The sequence below is a fragment of the Polypterus senegalus genome, chromosome 7, assembly GCF_016835505.1.
Source record: "Polypterus senegalus isolate Bchr_013 chromosome 7, ASM1683550v1, whole genome shotgun sequence".
Taxonomy (NCBI): domain Eukaryota; kingdom Metazoa; phylum Chordata; class Cladistia; order Polypteriformes; family Polypteridae; genus Polypterus; species Polypterus senegalus.
In genome coordinates this window covers 145,947,043-145,972,920 of record NC_053160.1, presented here as the reverse complement: position 1 = coordinate 145,972,920, position 25,878 = coordinate 145,947,043, and the positions used below count along the sequence as shown (strand labels likewise).

The 25,878-nt window shown below is 39.2% G+C and overlaps 1 protein-coding gene across 2 annotated transcripts in view; it reads right to left on the bottom strand.

Annotated features, from left to right (window-relative positions):
• Positions 1–25,878, bottom strand: part of LOC120532905 (prostaglandin reductase 1-like) — a 39,801-nt gene that overhangs the window by 4,986 nt on the left and 8,937 nt on the right. For both annotated transcript variants that reach the window (XM_039759385.1, XM_039759386.1), the window contains exons 4-7: positions 17,267–17,326; positions 11,143–11,310; positions 8,314–8,431; positions 4,265–4,420 (exon numbers count right to left, since the gene is read on the bottom strand). In XM_039759385.1, coding sequence (XP_039615319.1) covers positions 4,265–4,420; positions 8,314–8,431; positions 11,143–11,310; positions 17,267–17,326 — 502 coding nt within the window. The remainder of the gene's footprint in view (positions 1–4,264; positions 4,421–8,313; positions 8,432–11,142; positions 11,311–17,266; positions 17,327–25,878) is intronic.

The window sequence follows — 25,878 nt, the reverse complement described above, 5'->3', positions numbered from 1 at the left end:
TGCAAGCTGAAATATGTACATCTCACTTAATTCTGACACCCAGAAGCAATATTCAGGAAATCATTTAATATAATATATTGCTTTACTGCATGTGTATTGCATGTATTTATAGCATGAGAAGTCTTTAGATTATAGAAGTTGCATCTAACAGCTGTTGACTATGGGTTTTCTGAAGCTTTAAAAGTTAAGTGAGACATTTAACTTAAATAGAGTAGAAATGGGTACTTGGAGTTTAACTCTTAAGACTTCACCTACAGAGACCACCAGAATCAGGAAAAAAAATTCTGAATCAGTAAACATGTATTTTATTTCACCACATGGTGAACTACTACAGATTGTGTTTATGACAATATTCCTTTGGAATGCCGAAGTAAACTGCTGAAAACAATTGAACAATGTTCACATCTAGTATAGGTTATATGGCAATGTTTACTATTTGAAGGTTGTGGTGTGTTCACATTACACGCAGGATTGCAATTTCCAAGCAGCCATACCACATGCACTTCAGAAGAGGTTATCCACCTGAAGCTAAGTATGTTCAGGCCTGGCCTGGCCAGGACTTAGATGGCATACCATATAGGAAAAGCTTGGGTTTATGCTGGAAGAGGCGCTGGTGGGGCCAGTAGGGGTGCTTACCCTGGGATCTGAATGTGGATCCCAATATCCCAGTTTAGTGACAGGGTCACTATGCTATAAAAATGGTGCCATCCTTCAGATGAGACATAAAACTAAGGTCCTGGCTCTCTATGGTCATAAAAGATCCCTGGAGGCTAAATTGCCCTTCATAGCTTAGTCATTCTGCCCCCCTAATCACCCTCCCCCCCCATTGTCTTTTTCTCTTTCAGCACTTCACCACCTAATAGCTCATGTTTGGTAAATGTACTGGTCCAAAAATGCGTGCTGCTGCATCATCTAGGTAGATGATGATTGAAGTGGCTCCCAACTCACTAAAAGGATTTTGTGAAGTGAGAAAAGTGCTATATAAATGTAAAGGATTATTATTATTATTGAGGAATAACAAGTGTCAATAGGTTCAGACTGTCCTGAAACCTTCAGCCAGAGCAGCTCTAATGACCATGTTTGCTTACTTGTTTTCCAAAAAGTATGGAGATCAGCAATAATACAAAGGTACCATAACTAAAAAGTAACTTACAAGATCAAGATATCATGCACTTATTTACATCACTGTTATTTTTTTTACAATTGCAGCATGGATGGTCAATGGCTATCAGTCTAATTTAACATCATAACAAAAATTGTTATTTCAAAACATTAATTTCCTGAAGATGCAAGGAACACTTTTGCGGTATCATAAATAGACGTAAACCAGGCTCCCACCTTATGGATTTGGGGCTTAAACAGGAGCTTTGTCCTGCAGTTGCATCCACAAGTTCATTTACCATCAACTGTGTTCCATTTATATAAAACTTACCTAAGTGCTTTACTTTTGGTTATTCCATAAAGTATGGAAAAAACAAGTTGAGTAGTCTGAACAAAACCAAATCGGGGTCTACTTACAATGTCTAAGAAATTAAAAACCTAAAAAAAAATACTTGAGAAGCCTGAAGCTGTGAACAGAAAGAGTCAAAAACTGCATTAAAAGGAAGTTGCCAGAGGAATGTTTTCTCAAGATAAAACAAAAGGTAAAACAAAAACAGTTGACACTGGATGCACATGTGTAAGTGGCCACCTACACACTGTGATATAATAACTAAAATTCACTACACTGGCTCCAGGAGACCCCCGTGACCCTGTATTCGGATTCAGCGGGTTAGAAAATGGATGGATGGATGGTACATGTAGCTGTGCACATTAAGTTCAAATCCTTAATGCCTGCCTGCAGAGTAGTCAATGAGTCAGCACCTATGAAGATCCTATGCTCCTTCTTGCCTACTCAGGTTTGCTATTGAAATGCATCTGGTGATACCCACCTCCACGTGGCATCAACTATCAATCCGGGCTCTTTTCATGTGTAGTTCCTAACTGGTGTCCATCTACAAGACTCTTTTGTTATGTGTCTTTTAAATCTTATGGTTTTGATGCAAGGTTCTTGGTATCTAGAAAAAGGATAACTAGTCTTATGTTTGGTTTAGAACTTTTCATTTGTGATGATTTGGACTGAGATATGATGCAATACAGAGGTGGCATTACCAGACACCACTCAACAGGAGACCAGAGTGGTTGAGAAGGAGAGTGGGACCGTAAAACTATCTCCATTTATATAGGCGAATACCCACTGACTACTTTGTAGCCAAGCATCAAGGATTTGAACTGAATACATGCAGATTCAGGAAGCCAGTGTAGTGATCTGAACAGAGGAGGTAGATGTGCACCTTAACGTTTGGTTGAACACCAGACCTGCCACTGCATTTTGAATCATTTGCAGCAAGTTAGATGACACATACTGGTGCTGATGCCAGTAGAGAGTTGCAGTAGTCAATACTTGAGGAGACCAAACCCTAGATCAGAAGTTGTGCTCCATATTCTGACAGATACAGTCTGATCTTACAGATATTGTACAAAGTAAATCTGAAAGAGTAAATCTCATGCATAACGCTGTGCATAGAATTCACAATAAAACATGGCGTACAGACAAAGGCGGAAATGTGCATACGCACAAAAAAATCCAGATATATAAATCTGTGCAAACGCCGACTTCCACGTTCTTCTGCTCCATAAATTCTGGTCAGTGTGAAAAGTAATGCACGTGCCTACTGCCACTCCCCAACTCCTCCCAGAATTACACCCCTTTGAATATGCAAATCAATATAAATAGCCCTTAAGCTCAGCGTTCTGTGAAAAGGCAATGGTAAAAGCATGGGGGAAAAAGAAGAATTTCAGTGAATACCAGGTAGAGGCAAGGGAAAAAGTACTATTTATTGTTTTAAACAGTGACATAATCAACAAAAGGAAGTTGATCGAGGGACAGAGTGGCAGAGAAACTCGAAAGTTCAAGTTCAGAAAGTTGCAAAGTGCCTGAAATAAATGAGAAGTGATTAGATATCAAAGTCGGTGTGAAAAGACGAGTAGTAGCCCACCATCTGAGTGTCATATGGAAGCATATTAAGGTACAGAGAAAAGAAAAACAAAATTGGGACGCAGTTGAAAAATTTTTTCCAAATGTCAACTTTAATCTCGAAATTTCCACTTTAATCATGTACTTTATTTTGTCATCCAAGTAGAATGTCATAAACTTCATCTTAAAATCGTTTAATTTACTAGTTTCTCATATCCAATCGTAACTAAAGTAGCACGTTAAATGCTTCTTTCTATGTGTTCTTTTATGTGCTCTATGTGTGTGAATCACTATGTGATTCTTAAACATTTTCTCCTCCGCCGACAGGACACAGTATACATTACATTCATGAAATTACAGCTCCCTGAACAATTTAAATATTAAGATGTATACTAGATATCATTTTCATGATGATAAGAATTAAAGCATGTATTTAACATAGGAACACGGTGGCGGAGTATTAGCGATGAGCTGGTGCCCTGTCTAGAGATTGTTCCTGCCTCCGGCAAGATGCTAGGTGCACTGTGCACGACCTGTGATGAAACAATTTATTGCTGCAGTACTGTCTCTCTCAAACGTACTAACCTCCTATTCCTGTCCTTCCTTTTCTTTCTCCAAGTTAAAAGCTTTGTTAGATTTAAGAGAATCTATATTAGCTTTTATCAGAAATTAACTTAAGTGAATTTTAAATTGTAAAAAATGACCCAAGTTAAGACTTAACAAAGCCATAAATATGATTTACAAATAAAATGGTAGCAAAATACAGCTAAGTAAATTTTTGAAAATTTTATAGAAAAAAGCGATATTTAGAATGAAACGGCCAAAGAGGAGAAGTACAGGTTTTTTTGAAACTATCATAGTTGTGAATGTGGTCTAAATTTTGCAAAAAAGCCACTGGAAATGGTTGTTAGAATTACCGTTACAATCAACATACATTTAAAAACCAGTTTTACTACTACTACATAATATTAGAACTTAAAATTTACATATTGAAATAGATATTCTGAAATAATTTTGGTAACGAAAAAAAACATTGTATAGTCAGCAAATCATTGTTATCTACAAAGAATCATTTTTGTTATCAAACATATTGTAATCAGCTTAGTGATAGCAATTTAATAGTAATTTTTTTATTAACATTTGCTTATTTGTTAATTTGTTGTTTTTAGCCAATGCTGTCCAGATATAATTGTGACATCTATTAAAGCATTTTATAAACTAAAATAACCAAAAATTTATAATACTTACATTATCAAAAAAACAGTCATATCCTTCTGGGGAAGCATTCCTCAATGTTTCTTCCAATGAAGTGATAGTCTTATAGTTAAAAGCCTCGTCAAAGCCTATTTTCTTTAAGTAAGCAACCTTTTCATCAGAACCAGCACATCCAACCACTTTGCAACCCTGAAAAATGTACATTCATCATATAAAAAGTACATAACTCATTATCATACACATTTTTACACAATATTTATTCTTCCATAAAAATACTTCATCAAATGATGTGTTTATCACCAGTGCTTTTTTTTTCATAAATTATCATATTGTTAAAAATTAAGAACTAAACAGGAGGTAAAATTTTATTTTTTGTTTTTTTAACCAATTTATTTGACAAATATATTTAAAAACATATAAAACCACAGCCTTTTCACGTATCTGTAGAAAAAAGTAGTAATAAATGAAATCATTTTCAACTGATTAGATCAGAAGTCTTCAGATGGGTTCAGGTTTTAACCTTAAACAATTTTGTAGTAAAAGTTTATTCCTAGATTGCTTGCGTTCTTTTTCTGGGATGTAGTATATGAACTAAAAATAAATCATTTGATATTTAGCAAATATCTAATGAGGCAAAACTAAATCCTGGAAATTCTGACAAGGATAAGCAGCTACACAAAACCAACATTTTACAGTGTAGTACTATTTCTCAAAACTGTATTGTACTCCGTAAAATTTCTGAGGAATAAAAGACACTTTCAGAACTTTATGTTTATGTTCTGCACATCTTTCTAGAATGCTTACCAAAAACTGCAATCTAACATAAAATGAAACAAAAAATAGTATATAATGAATTTGCATTTTGTCAATTTATCTTGCCCATTATGACAGACTCTACAGCTTAAGAGTCACAATTTGCATTTACTAAATTAAGAATTAATTCAAATAATTTCAATTAAAAAATTACAAATGTCGAAACCAAGAAGCCATTTATAATGACATTTAGGCTTTAGGTGACATAACTGTATAATGTGCTATAAGTAAACACTGTAGGCTCTCCCTAGATTGAATTAGACATTTTAATGAAACCATGTTTGTATGTATAATATCGCTGAATCGTCCAATTTGCTCAAAAAAAGGTAACTAAAATGTGATAGGCTGCTATGAAAAGATAATGGTTTTTATGTTTTTAAAACCTTTGACACAGAAGAAATGTTTTATTGGAAATGAAGTGTCAAAAACCTAATACATTGTTAATTAATAGTAAGGGAGAAATGGTGGTCTCTGTTTTGGGTTGCAGATGCAATTGCCTCTCTTAGCAGCATGAGACACAAGGTAGGAACCAGACCATCACAGGAACCACTGGTGCACATAGCTATACTTCCATTATCCCAGGGTTAAACCAATACGTACTTTACATCTTAAGAGATCCTGGAGGAACGCTGAGGTACCTAGAGGAAAACCCACTCAAACAATGGTAAGATGTGGGATTCCAATCAAGGATACTGGATGCGTGAAACAGCAGCACTAACCACTGTTTAACTGTGCCCCATCTTCAAATGTGCAACGGTAAAAAGAAATTTATGTCACTACTGTGTTTAGTGAAAGATTATATGGTATAACAGAAGCAGTAAATGAATTAATAGTATTTTAGTTAAACTCAAGTGTCAATGAATACAGCCCAATACACATAAACCAATGAAAGTACACTGATTTGTTATCCTGAATTCAAGTGGGTCATCTGAAAGATTGTATATACTAAAGACAACACATCCAGTACTATTATTTTTATAGACATGGACATTAAAAAATGATCAGCGTTATATCAAAATGATACACAACCGTAACAATTTATCATAATGAAGAGTAACAGCTCTCACAATTTAGCACTAGCTATAAATAAATTTCATTGGTAGGCAGATCTAGATTTTGGAGAGAGAGGAAACATGATACCTGCTTTATCTTTTGATTGTTCTCAGTGTTCACATGGAACTAGTTGAACCCTTTTCAGTTATTAACAGTGAAAACATCTTACACTGTGATCATTTCCAGCTTTACAGCATTTATATTAGGGCTATGGGGAGTGCCCCTTTATTTAACTGAATATAAAAAAGTCATAAATAATGCTACATGATTACAAAGGAAATAATTGAATGTAAATAAACAAGTTGACACTAACTCTTTCTGGGAACAATCAGCTTATAAAACAAAAAAAATCATTTAACAAAGAAAAATACTTAAATTGCTTCCATATGCTATTTAATAGAAAACATAAAAGTTCCTGCAGTATAATGCAGATAATGCTTTCTTTAAACAAGCCAAATAATGAATGCAAAAATGTAAAATTACAGTTAACAACTAAAAGTTTAACCCAGATTATCAGTGAAAAGGTCAAAATATGTATCTGTACTAGGCAAAGTGTCAACACCCTTCTACTCTAACATCTGTTGATAGAAAAAGGTCAAGTTTGCATGAAGTATTTCCTCATAAAATAACCTTTTATTTACTGATTTCTCAAGAGCTCTATATATCTCCTAATCTGACTCTTGAAAAGCCATATCAATAAATGAAAAAACTGGAACACCAAGAGCAAATGTAAACTAAAGAACAATCTGCAAGTCATTATTAAGGCAAAACAGGATAAACCCTCTAGTTATTTGTATAACAAGGCTAATATTCAGATTAAAAGTAAACTTTACTAAATAAGTAATTAAAATATACTATGGAGAAATTTTATTTGATAAATGTGTCCCTTTCAAGTAAGTGACTACTCGGTCTGTGACAGAATCATGCATGCATTTAATCCTATTTAAACTTGCAAAATGGAATTCAAGGGAAGAATGGACTATAGTCGAGGTATAAATGGCTCTGAATTTCACATGATATTGGACACATTATGCCACCATAAGTGTATGAATAACAGCGGTACAACTGGACACTTAATGCAAGATTTTTTCCCAAATGTACTGTACTGGGAATGTACCACCAACTAAAAAAAAGTTTCAACACACTTGTCAGAAACAACTATTGAATAAAGGTGCTACTGGAAGCTGAAACAACCTCTGCAGAGTTATAATAGGATATACTCAATTAACTAATAGTTGAGCACTGCAAAATGCCAAAATGAAGCACATGAGGATACATTGTATCTTGTTAGGGCAAAACAATCAAAGATTGAGATGTGCTTCCTTGCTTTTGGGAGTAAAACATTAAAGGTTTGTTGAGGAGTCACAGGAGAATGGGAAAATGGTCTGGTTGATCCCGGTTCTTGTTAAGTCATGTCAGTGGGTGGATGAGGATATTGTGAAATTCTGAGTCTACAGATCCATTCTGCAAATTGCCAACTGTGCAGGCTGGCAGTGAAAAAAAATCATCTTAATGAAATATTATCATATCTTCATGTAGTTGATCTTTTGAATAATAAGATGGATAAAGATACTTATAATAGAGATCCTACACTGACAATTATTATATGCATGAATCCACATGGATCAGCATCCCTTACCACACCTTCAAAATCTTGTTGCACCAGTGAACACTCCCGTTATTAAAAAACATGGGTATACGAATTGTATACAATACAACATACAGAATTGAATTTATAATAAGAAGAACTAGAACATTAAATGGCTTATTAGGAGGCAAAAACAGAACCAGTAATTTAGTAGATTCAAGCCCAAGTCTTTAAAAATTGGACTAAAAACCATGGTTCCATTGTCTGTACCCACTGTGTCCAATTCAAGGTAAAAGAGTCTGAAAACCTTATCTCAGAAGGATCAGGGACCAAATCTTGATAAGCTGCATGTCCACTGCAGGGCCTTTTTATATACTCTCCCACTCTTATTCCTACTGGGCCAAAAATAATCCTGTTAATTAACTTACTATCAACATCTTTTGAAGGAAATCCAGAGTACCCAAAAGGGGGAAAAAAAAGCCAAGACATGAAACCGAATGTGCAAATTATATTCAGGCAGGGAGTAGACTCAGCCCAAACCATTGTGCCAATGTGCTATACATACTTAATTGAATATAAAAAATGAAATCATATGGATAGAGTGAAAGCAAAAATGAACTAAACATACCTTAATTTTCGCAATCTGACCAACAGCTGACCCAACAGCTCCAGCAGCAGCATTGACTAGTACTATATCCCCTTCCTTCAGGTGACATACTTCCAACAATCCAAAATAGGCCGTTAGTCTATTGAAAGAAAAAAAAGTGCTGTTTTTCTTTAAACGTTAAAAATATAAAGTCAAAGTGAATTTTATTGTCATCTCAACCATATACAAGTATATAGATAGACGAAATTGCAAAGCTCAGGGTCCACAGTGTAACAGCATGAAGTGCAAATAAAAAATTAAAATTAAATTAAAAATAGAATTAAAATTAAAATTAAAACACAAACAAGACTAGACAAAGAAGTAGCAGCAATACTGAGGTGTAGTAAGCAAATATGAACATTGATGCAATGTATGGTATTATGCAATCTACATACATATAGTAATAAATATGTAAAATAATAAAAAATAGATATAGATAATACAGAAATTATCAGTGTATGATAATAGTTGTTTAAGACATGTGTAAACAATGACAGGTCAGAATGTTTCACAGCACAAGGATATCAAAGAATGTCAAAGTGCAGTGTGCAAAATACTTAAAGGTCAGTACAGTGATCTCTCGCTATATCATGCTTCGACTTTGGCGGCTTCACTTTATCGCGATTTTTTTTCTCATACACGCTTACATCTCTATGCATGCGCTTTCTGAGAACTTTTATCTAAGCCCTACGATGGCTCCTAAACGTGCTGCGTTTTCTAAGCCTTCTGACAATAAAACTAAGCACCAGAGGAAGATGCTTACTATCCAGGAGAAGGTGAAACTCCTGGATATGATTAAAGATGGCAATACCCTACAAAAGCCTCCTCACACATATGAAAAGACAGCGCCAGCAACTGCCTATCAAGATGTTCTTCACCGCGCACCCAGACACCCACTGCCTAGTACTTCTTCACTGAAGACAACAACGCATCTGCTGAAGATACTGCACCACCTCTGAAGACTCTCCTACTGAGGTCGTGCCTTCATAGGTTAGTGGTTGTGTGCAACTAAATGTACAGTATAATAATCTACTATATAAAAGCGTTCGGGATTGTCCTTCCGTCCCGTGAGTGCAAAGCGTAGTGGTATTCCGCTTATTACAGACTTACTACTTGCGGCTTGAGGTACGAAGCGACGCGATGTGAGCAGAGTTCTGGTGCTCTCATTGTTCCCTTGCTTTTGTGCGCGATGCGCTGGAAAAATAGACAAAATTATGTCTCTGGAAATAATTAATGTTGATGGAGTACAAATGCCTCACCGCGTAGTAAATATCAGGGAAGATGGTGCTTGCTTATTCTCATCTATAGCTTATTTAGTGCATGAAACTCCGTCTTTAGTGGTACAGATTCGGGCTGACATTGTACGACTTTGGACAGGCACTTGAGGGGATAAAAAAAAACCTTAGGTTTTCGGGAGATGTTATGAATGGGCACTTTGATGTTCTCTTTCCCTACACTTACATGCCTGATGTACACATGGAGCGCACAAAAATTGAGGATAAAAGTCGGTCGCCTTAAAAGGCGAGTGCCTAGTAATATGATATTTGTAACGCGTCTAATATGTCTTATTTTCTCTTATTTTGTCTAATATATTGGGTAATACGAGTGTAATGGTGACTAAAGGGTGTTATTTCATGTCTAGAGGGCTCTAATAATGTTAAAAAAATGTATTTAGAAGGTAGTAAACAGGTTTTCTATACTCTAACTGTGAAAATATTCGATTAATAAATAAAAAATCCTACTTCGCGAAAATTAATTTATCACGGTAAAGTCTGGAACGGATTAACCGTGATAAACGAGGGTTCACTGTATAAGATTTTCAGTTCTTTTCTACATGCACACTAGTCTTTGCAGAAAAGGTGTTTTAGAGGTGGTTGAGGCAGTGTGGAAGATCCCAGGTGGCAGCATGGTGCTAAGGAGTCTGACAGCTTGGGGGTAAAAACTATCCTGCAGCCTGGCAGATATGGCTCTGATGCTGCAGTACCTTCTCTTGGATGGCAGAACTGTGAAAAGTACATGTGAGGACTTAATTCAAATTCTGACTTAATTCTAGTTTTAGTATTTCAAAAGTAAGATTTAACTGAGCAATTGTAGGTTTCGAATAGTCTTTTCAAACAAAAAGGCTATAATTTACATGACAGTTGCTAAAATTAACAATAATTTATTTAAAGTGGAAAAGACTTACAGAGTTTAACACAATAGGCAAAATAGGAATCCTGTATCATAGGTGCATCCTTAAACCTGAGTAATCCAATTTAGGATTATAGAGGGGGTAAAACCTACTGCAACAACACTGAATGCAATGCAGAAAGCAGTTCTGAACAGGGCACAAGTACATCACAAGCCCCTCTTGCACACAAACACACTCGGACACAAAACCAGTTTTAAAGCTGCCAATGAACTTAACTTGCATGTACTGGGGATGTGGGTGGAAAACCCATGTAGACACTGGGAAACCATGTAAACTGCACACGGAAAATGACTGTGTCACTGTCAATCTTAAACAATTTGTAAGAAAAGCATTAATGTTGTATATATAGTACAGTACTAAAACACAGGGCCAGTTATTTGTTCAGTACTATAGTACTTATGCTAAGAAATGGAATCAGTCCTTCTTTATACAGTATAATTCTCAAGCATACCAAAAACAACAAATCATTTATTTGGCAATTACAATAAAAAACAAAAGTGAACAGCCTTGACATGCACTAAATAATAAAATGTGTATTTTTTGATGGATAACAAGAATGCAATTAAATTTGAGAAAATTAAATTATTATAGATGAAATTAAATGGAAAGTTTAGTTTTACCCTGGCATTCCAATCATTCCAACCGCAAGTGACTTGGGGATATTTTCTGGCCAGTCAGACAAAAGCATGTCCAGGTTCTTCCCATTTGAGATTGAATGAGTTCTCCAGCCACAATTTGAGATTACATAGGAGCCAACTGGGAAATCTGCATTCTTACTTTCCACAACTCTGAGGGAATAAAACACAAATTCATGCTGTTATTTTTTCTTCAAGCACTTTATTAAAAAGATGACACTGAAAAACAGTGCCTGTTTACAACAAAAATGCTACTGTTGCTCAGGTCACTTAGACAAACGATGCAGGCAAATAAGCCAGTTACCTTTCTTCTATAATTACTTTGATGCATTTGTGTATTTAAACAGAGAGAACTGAATGTTAAAATGAATGCGAGGCACATTAATAAACAGACACTATTATAAGTTCAGTCCCAACTTACTTACTGGTCTTATTTATTGTGAAAAGGTCCAAAGTACAAGTCCAAAAAATGAAACGATAACTTGAAGAAGGAAGTAAATTTAAACAGAAAAACTGCACTGTAGCACATCAGTAGATATTTGTTCTAGTAGCATTTAAGTAGTATTAGTAGTGTGTTGACCAATTTGCACTGAAGAATTGATGACAAGGAATAAACCTTAAAGTTTCAGTAGTCCCGTAGGCTCTTGATTAGTTTTACTGTTTAACCAACAGTACAGCTGTACAAATTTAAAAATACAAAGGAGATCAAGTAGCAGGATCTTTAATTGGTAATATAGGTTGCCATAAAAAACAGGCATTTCACTGATCTAAGTTGCATTATTTCATGTTAAATGGAGGATACAAGCTCCACAGGCACACTAGTATTTAGTTTGTTAAAGTGCCTATAATAAAATGAGTGCAAAACAAATATTTGTATATTTCTTTGATCCTCAAAGAAATTCTAAATATAAAGCTAATCATGCATAATTTTAAATTACAGTGTGGTCAATAAGCAATTACCCTACAGTGTTTATACCAGTATCATGTTTGCCCAGCTATTAGAAAACTAGCTGGATTGATATACTTGATATGCTTAATATACTGTATATAAGCATATACTTCACAGGAGTACCGCCTTTTTATAAGTACACTACCAGTAATTTAGAAATATGACAGCATTTTGCTAGATTGAAGACTGGCAATATTGCTCAAGGAGAAATTATAAGAAATGCAGTGTGAAAGGGGTTGCATTGTATGTGCAATACATTGTGGGAAAAAAATCCTCTCCACATGCTCTAACGCTAAGGGAATATATTGTACCTTTGTTAACAAAATAAAGCTCACTGGGGAAAAACAGAGAAGGGAGAATTCCACACACAGCTAAAACACAAAACAACAACCCTTTAGGTCCTCAGAGAATTGCCTCCCCACTTCCTTACTGTCTCATGTGGGGATTTTAGGACACCATCACAAGTGACAAGCAAGCAGAGGCAAATGATCAGTGATAACTGATGTCCCATAAATGAGAACTGTTGAGTGATGAGTGAGAAGTAATGAATGAGAAGTGACATACATAACATGGAGGAATACCAATGTTTGTTGGCTGCAGGTGTGAAAATAATGATGTCCTTAAATAGACACTGTACTCTAGACCAGGACCACTTTCTCCTGCTAACATATACCACACATTTTACTCTTGATTCCAAACTTGATAGTATCTTTGTAAGGCACCTTTAAACCTCCTGTTGGGATCACTTTTGGCTAAGCCCTAAAACAAATTCTATCTAAGGTTAGGAACATGGCCTGCTTTTGATGCAGCCATATCCAACTAGAACTCTGTCTAACTGGTCATGGTGCACCTGCACCCCTGAGCTTGGAGTTACAGTACATTTAAAAGTTCAGATTTCTCAAAACAGCCTTTTTTGCAAGACCTTCAATGTTTGGGTAGGACCTAATGATTGTGCTATGTTTTAAAACAACTCATGAAAATAAATATTCTAATTTGTACTACAAACTAAAGATAAAGGAACTTAATGACATTTAAAAATAGGGAGATTAATTACATGGGGATTGATTGCTGATTTGAACGGAGTGTCTTTGGAACACTATTGTAATTGCTGTCTTCTTCTCACTTGTCTGAGCCGTGCTTTGTTATGATGTTTTCTTTGTTTTCCTAGTAGGGAAATTAGAAATAGCTGGCTTTTCAACAATTAAGTCTATGAATAAAGTAGAATCACCCATTAATCACGTCCCATTAATCAAACCCTTTTTCCATAAGTTAACTTGAACTTATGAGTTAGATGGTGTGATATAAGTGGTCAGTGGCACTGGGCACATTTTAAATAAATTATCAAGTCCTGTTAGCGCAAAGGCTCCATTTGGGTATGGGCGTGTGTGAACGTGCTCTAGGGATGGTTGGGGTGCTTGGCTGATCACATACACATGTGCAAATGCAAGTGGCAATCAGGTGCCTTGGAGGTAGCTGAGTGTCACACCTGCGGCCAGTTAAGCAAGCCAATATAACAAGAGCCTGCATGGCAGAGGGGAAAGAACAGAGAAGAGAAAATGAAAAGAGAGATGGAGGTAAAGGGTTGAGAAGAGGACAGGAGCAAGAGCTGGTGCAAGATAGGGTGGAAGCAGACAGAGTGTGTGACCAGCGCTCAAGAGGGGCCTGAGGGTTGCTCCTGCTGAGCAGCCAGGGAGCAGGAGCAACCAATAATACTCCCAGAGGACTCCCCTGCAAGGTCAGGCAATGGCATCGGGAATTGGAGGGAGCTGCATTCAGAGGTGCCCCATGGAACATCCTAGGATTGATGGAGTGTACATGGGGTAAGAATAAGGGGTGTCTGCACCTGCTGGAGGATGTCTCCTCATGCTGCGAGATCCGAAGAGGGTATGCCAGGGAGATGTCACATTTTAGTGGGATGCACCAGGTCTCATGCGTTTTAAAGAAGTACTTCCTGCTGGATTTTAACCTTGTTTTAATGGAATATTTATTTATTGAACTTGATTTGATCCTCCACATTCACTTTGGCTTATATGGATTATTTATTTATGGGATCATTTGAATGACCAAACTATTCCGAACACTGTTTTTGCTGATTTAATAAAAGCGCTTGACACTTTGGCACCAACCCCTTGCTGACTGTGTGTGTGTGTCTCATTTGCCCAGCTCATCTTGGTACATGACTATCGATGGTGCTGGGTTTGAAAAGTTCCCACAACTGAGGAGCGTGAACCCAACCCAGACTGACACAGTTGGTTAATGGACATAAGAATGTAATTAATTATTAAAATTGCATCATTGTTATTTTTTTAATGCAACATGGTGTCCGACAAGTTTGATGATAATAAACCATATTTAATTTTTCGGAATAAACAAGAAATATATTGTAAGAATTTAAACAAACAAAGGTAATTTAAACTTAGTTGGCTGATAGTAAGAACACTGTTACAATATTGATAATTTTTAAAGCCATTAACTACACAAGTTATAAGAAGATAAACTATACAGAAGGTGAAAGTTCCTTCCCCTGAGTAATTAAAAAAGATAAAGATGTTACCAAAACTGTTTGGGCTTTGTAATCACTGCTGTGCACACAGCCATCACTGTAACATAATATAGCAACGTGTTTTTAGTGTTTCATCTGTTTCAAATGCATGCTGCAAAGGAAAAATGTACTCTGTGAACTGTTAAATTTATAACAGTTTTACATATTATATAATTCATTATATGAACTGCAATATGTGCATATATAACTCTTCATATGTTAGTCAAAAGTGTGACCATTCTCTATGCAGACATGGGGATAAAAATAAAGCAAACACAGGAAAACCCAGAGCCTAAATTTGTAATTATAAAATGTTTGCCAGACTCCTCTGCAGCCCCAAAGTCAAAACTGAACTTTTAAAAAAGACCCACAGATTTCATGGTCAGAAGGAAGAAGGGCCAGGTTCCAAAATGAACAATTTGGGAAGAATGGAGGTCATGCTGGAGTGACTGCCAGCAGTACATTTACATGCCTTCCCTTTTCCTTCATGGAAAATCAAATTGATTCCAGGTTGGATACTGAACTGTGTGTTCTTGTATTTGTAGAGACATCTCCTAATATATATTATTTTTGAAGTTGGAGAAACAGTATTTGTCTCACAAAAATACTCAGATTTCCTTTCATTTTGACATCTAAGAGTCTTAAAAGTCTAATTAAATCCACTGTGATTCATGAAAAGTCAAGGGGTGAATATTTTCAAAGGGACTGTATAACATCTAAGGGTGTATTCATTTTCAGTTGTTGGTATTATTGTAATGTATTACATGTCTCCAGTCTGTAACAAATATGCAGATAAAAACTGCATTGCGCCATTTAGACATAGCATTATTTCAACTTGATTCATAATGCTTTATTCTGTTATTGTTATGTAATTCATTAAGTATGTTTATTTTTTAACCCTATTAAAATCTATGCAAGATGTTTTTTCAGTATGTGTTTTCTACTCACATAACCCACAAGCATTTCTGAACCAGATTTTACTTTTACATGGTTTTACTGATTCTAAGTTTATTTTAGCAGTATTAGGAAAATATTACAAAACAACCATATCTGAGAGGCATTCTAATGGAAGATGCTCTTAGATATCCCACAACACCTTATTTCAGACTTATTTTGTAAACCCCAATTTGACTAACATACAAGATGTAGTTTTTTGTCATGTATATAGTGTAATACATTCTTGGAATTAATATTTTCCCATGTTTCTCCTGTATTATAGAAAAATAATGCACTAGATTTTTGAAAACTAAACATCACTCCCATTTTTGGCAAAATCTGGCAAAAATAAAAACTGCATTTTTTAAACGAAATAGTTAAATAAAACACCGGTATACACTTTCTGAAAGCATTATGAAATAATAGCTATAATAACTTCAAACAAACTGTTATCAACTAGAATGAACAATACTCTGTGTATGTGTACCATCTACTAGACTGTATATTCATTCAGAATTGCTGCATTTTTAAGGAGTATGGATTCAAGGAAAATAATATGCTTTACTCAAGGTCAAGGTACTTTATTGTCATCAGCAACTGTGTACAGGCACATAATGAGATGAGACAACATATCTCCATGAGCACAATACAGCAAAATACAACAAGGTTCAAGGTGCGTCAGAAACAATACAAAAAATAGACAATATACAATAATATAAAATAAACAGACAGATAGTCAAAACAACTATATAACAATATAGTGTGAAAGGGATTTAAATGTTCCAGAATATAGTAATACTGCACAATAAGTAAGATACTGTTCAGAGGTAATTTGCAGCATTGAATCGCATTCAGTGTGTGACAAGTATAACATTATCAAAGCACAAAACAGGACAAAAATGTGCCTGTTGTAACAGTAAACAGAAAATAAAGTGCAGGTTCTGTTGAAAAAGTGCAAATTGTAATATGAAAAGTATATAAGGCACAAAATGATGTAGTTCACTGGAATGACACTGGTTAAACAGGAACCAGACACATTTGTGTGTTCGGAATTCTGATGGCCAGTGGTATGAAACGGTTACTTAGTCTTACAGAAACAGACCGGAAGCTTCAATACCATTTGTCAGACAGGGAAGAGAGAAAAGTCCATGCAAAGGTTGGGAATGGTCTTTCATAATGTTACTGGCTGTTATAGCAACAAGTTTGGTTAATGTCTTTCAGGGGAGGTAGAGGCGCACAGACATCCTTCTCGGCTGCTCTCACTATCCGCTATAGTGTGTTGTAGTCTGAAACATTACAGCTCCTGTACCAGAAAGCAGACTTTCAATTGCATTCCTATAGAATATGGTGAGGACTATTGGAGGAAGGCTAAGTTCTTTTCAGTCTCGCAAAACGTACTGCTGCTACCAAGCTCTCTTGGCTATGGATGCAGAGTTGAGGGACCAAGAAAGGTGCAAGTTTGTGAGTGAACAGACACTCAATCACGATTTACTACTTCCCTTGTGGTCAATGCTGCCAGAATTGGCTACAGTATTCGAAATTGCATTGAATTGCATTACGGGACTTAAAAAATGGGTGGATGTAACATAAGAAAAATTCTCTCTTCAGCAAAGCTAGATAATTTGCCTGCTTGGCATAAGCATAAATATATTTAAACAATATACATATAACATAGACTGTACCTTGCAACTTGACTCCCAATCATAACATCACCTTCTTTCATTAGAATAGAGCTGTAAGGTCTGAAGATTATGAAAAAGATAAAAAAAAAAACATATTAAAAGTTGATACAATTCTGAAGACTTCCTTTTACGATATTTCAGAATGTCACAAATGCTAAGCTGTTGATGATTTACTAAGTATTAAAATTACCTTTCGCTTGATAAGATTAAAACTACACTATTTTCACTAAAATCAGCCCAAACAGCGAGCAATAACAACTAAATCTAAATGCCTGTAAATTAACCTTTCAGATGCTTTCTGCAAATCAAATACTCATTTTAATAAAGTCTACTTTTGCCTTAATTGAAAACCATGCATGTTTCATTTCTTCTGTAATAGTGTGGTTTTAGACACAAAAATTTTGTGGCAAGCCCAGAGGTATAATAATCTCTGCTTAGAATACATCCACAGGAAACTCAACTGGCTTCTCTCACTTAGGAAGAATTGTGGTAATTTTCCAATGTCCTCCTTGATTTCAGTGTTCTTCATGCCATCACACAGCCCAGCAACTCTATACAGAAACTTAATTTCTCTGCTTATACTAGTCATGAAATGTTTGATTAAAAACACTTTAGTTCTACTTTTTCTTTAAGCTCAATATCTATTCTAAGTAGGTTTGACTGATTCAATTATCTAAACCAGGGCAGAAAGCATTCATACATGCACACTGGCCAAAACTATCATTCAGCATCCAGATCACACATGAAAGGTTAGGTACAGTCACATATTATTCAAACACAGTGTTTACTCTAGGTTATCCTGACAGCTGCTTAATTTTATGGGACTCATTCCCTTATTTAATGAGGAGAGAACACTTACTTGAAATGTTTTATATATATATATATATATACTCAGCAAAAAAAGAAACGCCCTCTGACTTTCAACTGTTTTTACTTTCAGTAAACTTAATTTGTAAATATTTGTATGTACAGTAAAAGAGTCAACACCATAAGACAAATTAAAAATGTTTCACAATGTGTCCCTGAATGAAGGGAGGCTCAAAATCAAAAGTACCAGTCAGTATCTGGTGTGGCCACCAGCTGCTTGAAGTACTGCAGTGCATCTCCTCCTCATGAACTGGACCAGATTTGTCAGTTCTTGCTGTGAGATGTTACCCCACTCTTCCACCAAGGCACCTGCAAGTTCCTGGACATTTCTGGGGGGAATGGCCCTAGCCCTCACTCTGCGATCCAACAGGTCCCAGACGTGCTCAATGGGATTGAGATCCGGGCTCTTCCGCTGCGAGGATGATCAGCTGTCCTTCCTGTCTCCCTGTAGCGCTGTCTTAGGCGTCTCACAGTGCGGACATGGCAATTTATTGCCCTAGCCACATCAGCAGTCCTCATGCCTCCCTGCAGCATGCCTAATGCACGTTCACGCAGATGAGCAGGGACCCTGGGCATCTTTCTTTGGGTGTTTTTCACAGTCGGTAGACTAGTCTCTTTAGTGTCCTGCGTTTTTAGAACTGTGACCTTAAATGCCTACTTTCTGTAAGCTGTTAAGGTCTTAACGACCATTCCACAGGTGCATGTTAATTAATTGATTATGGTTAATTGAACATGCATGGAAAACATTGTTTAAACCCTTTACAATGAAGATCTGTAAAGTTATTTGGATTTTTAAAACCTTATTGTTGAAATACACAGTCCTGAAAAAGGGACGTTTCTTTTGTATATATATATATATATATATATATATATATGTTGTCACAAAACGAGTCAAAGACAGAAAAAGGTTTGGGGCAGCCACCCATGTAATTTGGTATCCTGGCTGCAACTTTTTCTTTCAAATACCAGCACTGAAGTGCTTACAACAGAGTCCAAAACAAGACTGACACAGAAGGGAAAAGGGAAGGCTTTTAAAGGGGGAGACAGGAAGTGAGGTCATAAGGGTCGGGCACGTGTTCATTGTTCATTGGTTTAGTCCCGGATGTGACATCAGGGGGGCCGGAGCTGGCAAGGTCTGTCTCCATTGGCTCGGTCCCAGAAGTGACGTCCAGAGAGACAGGTGGAACCTCCCGGGTTAGGTCTACAGGGAAGTGAGAAAGAGAGTTAGTGCGCTCTGCCACATCCCGGCATGGCTCAGAACTGCCTTCACTCGAGCCCTTTAGCTGCCTCCCATGCGCGTGTGTGACAAGGCCCCCTCAGCCCAGACCCGTCGGGTCGGGCGACCTTAACCGAGAGGTCGTAAACCGAGAGAGCATCGGCGTTGGCATGGAGAGCCCCCGACGATGAACGAGCGAAAACTTGTACGGCTGCAGGTCAAGAAACCACCGGGTGACCCGCGGATTCGACTCCTTGTGCAGGGCCATCCACTGTAGAGGTGCATGGTCCGTGACAAGGGTGAACTCACGGCCCAACAGGTAGTACCTCAGCTGAGTGATCGCCCATTTAATCGCCAGAGCCTCCCTCTCCACCGCCGCATACCTGGTCTCCGGTCCAACAGTTTCCGGCTCAGGAACATGACGGGTGTTCACACCATCGACACTTTGGCTCAGCACGGCTCCCAGGCCTGTGTCCGGCGTCCGTCTGGAGGATGAAAGGCAAAGAAAAGTTAGGTGCCATCAAAATAGGTGCGGACGTAAGGGCCTTCTTCAAGTCACCAAATGCAGCGTCTGTTTTTGCAGTCCATACCACAATGTTCGGGGCCCTCTTCTTTGTTAAATCAGTCAAGGGCGCCGCTTTCTCCGAAAACCGGGGTACAAACCGGCGGTAGTACCCGCTAACCGAAAGGCTTGGACCTGCCGCTTGGTTCATGGACGGGCCATTTCAGAATGGCATCAATTTTGGAGCACTGTGGCCTTACGGTACCCGACCCACCAGGTAGCCTAAATATTTGGCCTCGCTTAATCCAAAGAAACATTTCTTGGGATTAATCCGAGCCCGCCTCACCAAGTGTCCGTAATACCGCTTGGACATGCTGTGGTGTTCCTTCCATGTGCTGGAATAGATGACCACGTCATCTAGGTAGGCAGCACTGTATGAGTTATGAGGCCGAAGCACTTTGTCCACCAGACGCTGAAAGGTTGCTGGAGCCCGTGTAACCCAAATGGAAGGACACGATACTGCCAGTGTCCGCTAGGGGTACTAAACGCGGGTTTTTCCTTCGGAGTCCGTTAAAGGAACCTGCCAGTACCCTTTGTCATGTCAAGTGTGGTCAGGTATTGAGCCTGTCCAAGCCTCTCGAGGAGGTCGCCCACGCGTGGCATTGGATAGGCATCAAATTGGGAGACTTGGTTAAGCCGACGGAAGTCATTGCAGAACCTCCAACTCCGTCAGGCTTACCGACGAGCACAATGGGGCTGGACCAGGGACTATAACTCTCCTCAATTACACCTAGTTCCAGCATGCGCTTGATCTCCAGTTCCACTTCAGCCTTTTTTGCCTCGGGAAGACGGTACGGGCGTTCTCGGACAACAACCCCGGGCTCTGTCACAATGTTGTGCTCAATCAGAGAGGTCCTTCCGGGGTGTTCACTGACTCCCTCTCGACCGGTCCGGATAACTGTTTCCAGCTCCTGCCGTTGCCTGGGTCTCAAGTCTGCGCCAAAGTTAAGGTCGTGTGTGTGAGCGAAGAGTGAGCGGGCTGGCGGAGGAGGGATCAGGGTCCCTGTCCTTCCACGGTTTCAGCAGGTTCACATGATATACCGCTCCTTTGGCCGACGATTGGGTTGACTCACCAAATAGTCGACCAGTCCCTTCCTCTCCTTAACTTCATAGGGGCCCTGCCAGTGGGCAAGCAACTTAGAGTGGGAGGTAGGCACTAGGACCATGACCCGATCTCCGGGTGGAACTCCCGAAGAGGCGTGCCGGTTGTAGTAGCGAACCTGTGCTGCTTGAGCCTCCTCCATGTGACTTTTAAGGACAGGCGAATCTTTCCAAATCTATCGCGAACTGCGCGATATACTCCAGTATGTTAGTGGTGGGAAGAGCCTCTTCTTCCCAGCCTTCTTTCAAAATATCCAATATGCCCCGAGGTTGTCGCCCATACAGTAGTTCAAAGGGGAGAACCCGTGGAGGCTTGTGGGACTTCCGATAGGCAAAAGGACGAGGGGGAGGAGCTGATCCCAGTTCCTTCCATCCTCGCTGACCACCTTACGTAGCATTTGCTTGAGAGTCTGATTAAACCTCTCTACTAATCCGTCGGTTTGAGGATGATACACGAGGTTTTAAATGCTTTATTTTCAGTAATCTGGCAGTCTCCTTGAACGTCTCCGAGGTGAAGGGGGTCCCCTGGTCTGTCAAGACTTCTTTGGGGATCCCCACGCGAATACCCCTAGTAATTCCCGTGCGATGGCTTTAGAGGTAGCTGAGCGCAACGGAACAGCTTCGGGTATCGTGTAGCATAATCCACGAGGACTAAAATGTACTTGTGTCCTCGGGCTGAGGGCTCTAGAGGTCCCACCAGGTCGACCCCGATTCTGTGGAAGGGAACGTCAATCAAGGGAATAGGAACAAGAGGAGCACGGTCCCTCCTAGGAATCTGTCGCAGTTGACACTCCGGGCAGGAAGCGCCAAAGCGGCGAACCTCCTCATTAATTCCTGGCCAGTAAAACCGGAGCTTGATCCGCTCCAGAGTTTTTTCGGTGCCCAGGTGGCCACCTAGGAGGTGGGCGTGTGCTAGCTCGCAGACCTGCCGCCGGAAGGTACGCGGCACTAGCAGCAGCCTCGCCTCCTGCCCGTCATGCATTGCTACACGGTAAAGGAGGTCATTATCTAACACAAAGTAGGGGCCCTGTGGCATCGACTGACTAGTGCGCTGGCCATTGACAAGGACCACTGCATTTTTACAAACTTCAGGGAGTCGTCATTCCATTGCTCCCTTTGAAAGAAGCCGGCGTCTTTTAAATTGAAACCGCAACACGGAGAGAGGGTCAGCGCCGACCTCAATGGGCGTGGTTTCCTCCCGCTCCGCCGGCGTTGGTGGATGACGTGTCAGCCTGCGACGGCCCGGGAGTTGCCACGTCAGCCAGGACGGCTGCTTCACCTCTCTGCCGGCTGATTACACGGGCGTGGAGGCAGCTTGAGACGGTTCATCTCCGTCCATAACGAGGCCCAACTTAACCCCGGGAGTGGTATGTGTCTCGCCGCTTTTAATGTCAGACCAGTCCCGCCCTAGTATCACCGGGTGCGGAGGATCAGGAAGGATTGCCACGGTTACTTTCTGGACTGATCCTCCGTAGCTAATGACACAAGTCGGTGCTGTACCAGCGGGTTTCCCGTGGACACAGGTTATACTGGTCTTGAATTTTAGCCATTGTCGCGGTAGCACAAAGCGGCGGGCAACAATGGAAATGTTGCTGCGGAATCGAGCAGAGCGGAAGTTTTAAACCCGTTAACGATCACCACGCCTGTATGCGGGACCGTCAACGGGTTTGTCAGAGCACACCAAGCCCTCCTCCCCTTCCCCCTGCATTCCTCCTCGCCTCCAAGCGGTTTTGCGTGCCCGCGGCGCCGCGGACGCCGATGCAAGCTCCGGGTTATACAGGGAGGGGCTAGGTCTTGGGACATACCCCGGCTGAGTTTGGCAGAAGGACGGTTCTGCTCTCCCAGAGTGTGAGGCCGCCCTCTGTGTTTCCAGAAGCTCTATGAGCTCAGACATGTTCTTAAACTGCACGCCCCAGACCGGCTGGGTGAAGCCCTGGGGAAGTGCTTTCAGGAGCAGATAGCACGCTACCTGCTCAATGACCTGGTGGGGCTTGTTTTCCAAGGGCCGTTAGCCACTGCCATACTTTTGCCCATAAGGACCAGGCTTGTTTACTGGTCGGCCTCTCAGGGTCCAACCTCCACTTGTTATTTCACTCACCTGCCAGTCTGGGGCACCCCAAGGTGGTAAAGGGGCTGTGGTTTCACTGGGGGCAGGCACTCTCCCCAAGAGAGCATACTGAGTCCCTCTTGTCTCCCCCCTCCAGGGCAGCCCAATTCGGTGAGCCCCACCCGCACACTCCCTGGCCTCTCTAGACGGCCTAGTTCTGCGTGCTGGGAGCGGAGCCCGCACCGGTCTCGCCAACCACGGGCACCCTCCCGCCTGAATACTCGGCCCCGGTACGCTCCCACCTGGGTGTTTTGCAGGTCCTGTCCCCTTCTCTTCTGGGACTTCTCCATCCTGCCGGCTACGCCACTGTCACAAAACGAGTCAAAGACAGAAAAAGGTTTGGGGCAGCCACCCATGTAATTTGGTATCCTGGCTGCAACTTCGTTTTCTTTCAAATACCAGCACTGAAGTGCTTACAACAGAGTCCAAAACAAGACTGACACAGAAGGGAAAAGGGAAGGCTTTTAAAGGGGGAGACAGGAAGTGAGGTCATAAGGGTCGGGCACGTGTTCATTGGTTTAGTCCCGGATGTGACATCAGGGGGGCCGGAGCTGGCAAGGTCTGTCTCCATTGGCTCGGTCCCAGAAGTGACGTCCAGAGAGACAGGTGGAACCTCCCGGGTTAGGTCTACAGGGAAGTGAGAAAGAGAGTTAGTGCGCTCTGCCACATCCCGGCATGGCTCAGAACTGCCTTCACTCGAGCCCTTTAGCTGCCTCCCATGCGCGCGTGTGTGACAATGTGTATATATATATATAAATAAACATATATTTGCACAGAGGGGACTGGGTGGTCTCATGGTCTGGAATCCCTGCAGAGTTCATTTTTTTTTCTCCAGTTGTCTAGAGTTTTTTTTTTTTTTTTCTGTCCTCCCCTGGCCATCGGACCTTACTTTTATTCTATGTTAATTAATGTTGACTTATTTTTCTTGCTGTGTCTTTTAATTTTCTATTCTTCATTATGACAAGCACTTTGAGCTACATTTTTTGTATGAAAATGTGCTATATAAATAAATATTTTTGTTGTTTTCAAACATTCCAAACAAGTAATATTTTTCTGCACATTAGTAACTTTACAGATCATTCCAGGTTTTAAAAATGCTTCTTTAATGAATTTACATGTAAACCTGTAGTTTATTCAGACAGGTCTCACAATCTTACTGCCACCTACAAGCCTGTTATTGACAATATATAGTAGCATATATATTTTTACTTTATACTAGGGGGCTTACCCCCTGCTCACTTCACTTGCCAACCCCGCTTGCCTGCGCTACACGCTAGTCATTCCGCATTTCTGCCGCTCGTGTTGTGAAGATACGTGGCGCTTCAAACATTTAAAAGCCTGTACAGCAGCTGTCTTTGTCATCACCTCTTTGTCTTTTATTTCCGGCCCCAGGCATGGTTAAATCTGTTGGCACAAAGACTCATCTTGCGGGACACGAGTTCTTGATATTTTTTAGTTTATAATTTAAACACGGAATAAGAATATGAAAATCTAACAACATCACATTAAAGTTTGATAAATTCTGAAAAGAATGATACCAAACATATACAGTATATGTAGGTTTTAAAACAAGCCCGATTTAAAACGTAATGAAAAACGTCATATAAAAACATTGCACTTTTAGGCTTAGGATTTTATATATATATATATATATATATATATATATATATATATATATATATATATATATATATATATATATATATATATATATATATATATATATATATATATATATAGAGAGAGAGAGAGAGAGAGAGAGAGAGAGAGAGAGAGAGAGGATATATATACTTTCTTCTTTTTATTCTCTTTAGCTCCTGAAAAGTTTTAATTTAATTTGGAGACAATTTAAGTATATTTAATCAAATCTACTTTTACATTGTATAAACAGCAATAAGTTTTGTTAGGCTCTGAAAATACTTGTTCACCACCATTACTGATTAGACCCTGGCACATTACTAGATATCTGCAAATGCTTTATTCTGTAATGGCTATTAAGATACTGTCCTCTGTCAATAAGATAATTTTGCCCAAATATGAATTTCAAAGAACAGTGTCATTTTTTTATTTCACAATTAATGTGTGCAACTAAATCAATCTGGCATACTTAAAAGGTCACCAACAATTGTTTAGTCTTTATATGAAATTTTGAACCAAGATACAATATAATTTCATCTAAATTACTGCCATTTATTAAACTCAATGTTATGCAGATTGATACTTGAGTAAATTAAAAGGATATACAAAACATTTTCCTTTTGCATTTAGTTGGAGCAGTGCTATCTTTCGTATGCTGCTGTATTATTTTTAGACAAAGGCAGGCTGGCCACAGATTGGGTGGGGTAAGCAAAGCCAACACAACTCAATTTACTGGTCTGAAAACAAATCTGAACTTATTAAATGTTAGACTCATTAAGAAATGTTTATGACATAACTGGTAAAAGAAATGGACATCTCTGCACAAGCCGAATATTCAAAAGTAGGAATGCGCATGGACAGCTGTACAACTGTAAGGCAACCACTTGTCGAGTAATAAAAAGATTAACGTTTATCATCTTTGTAGACAATAAAGGAATTTCTAGTTAGTACGACTAGTTAGTATGACAGCAATGGTACTTCTGTTTTGAGGTTGTTACTGTTAATCAGTGCAGCATGGTAGTGCAGTGGCTAGTACTTCTTCCACAAAGATCATGAGGCTGGGCTTAGGCACCGTATGTGTGGAGTTTATATATTTTTCTGGAGGTTGTATGAATTTTCTT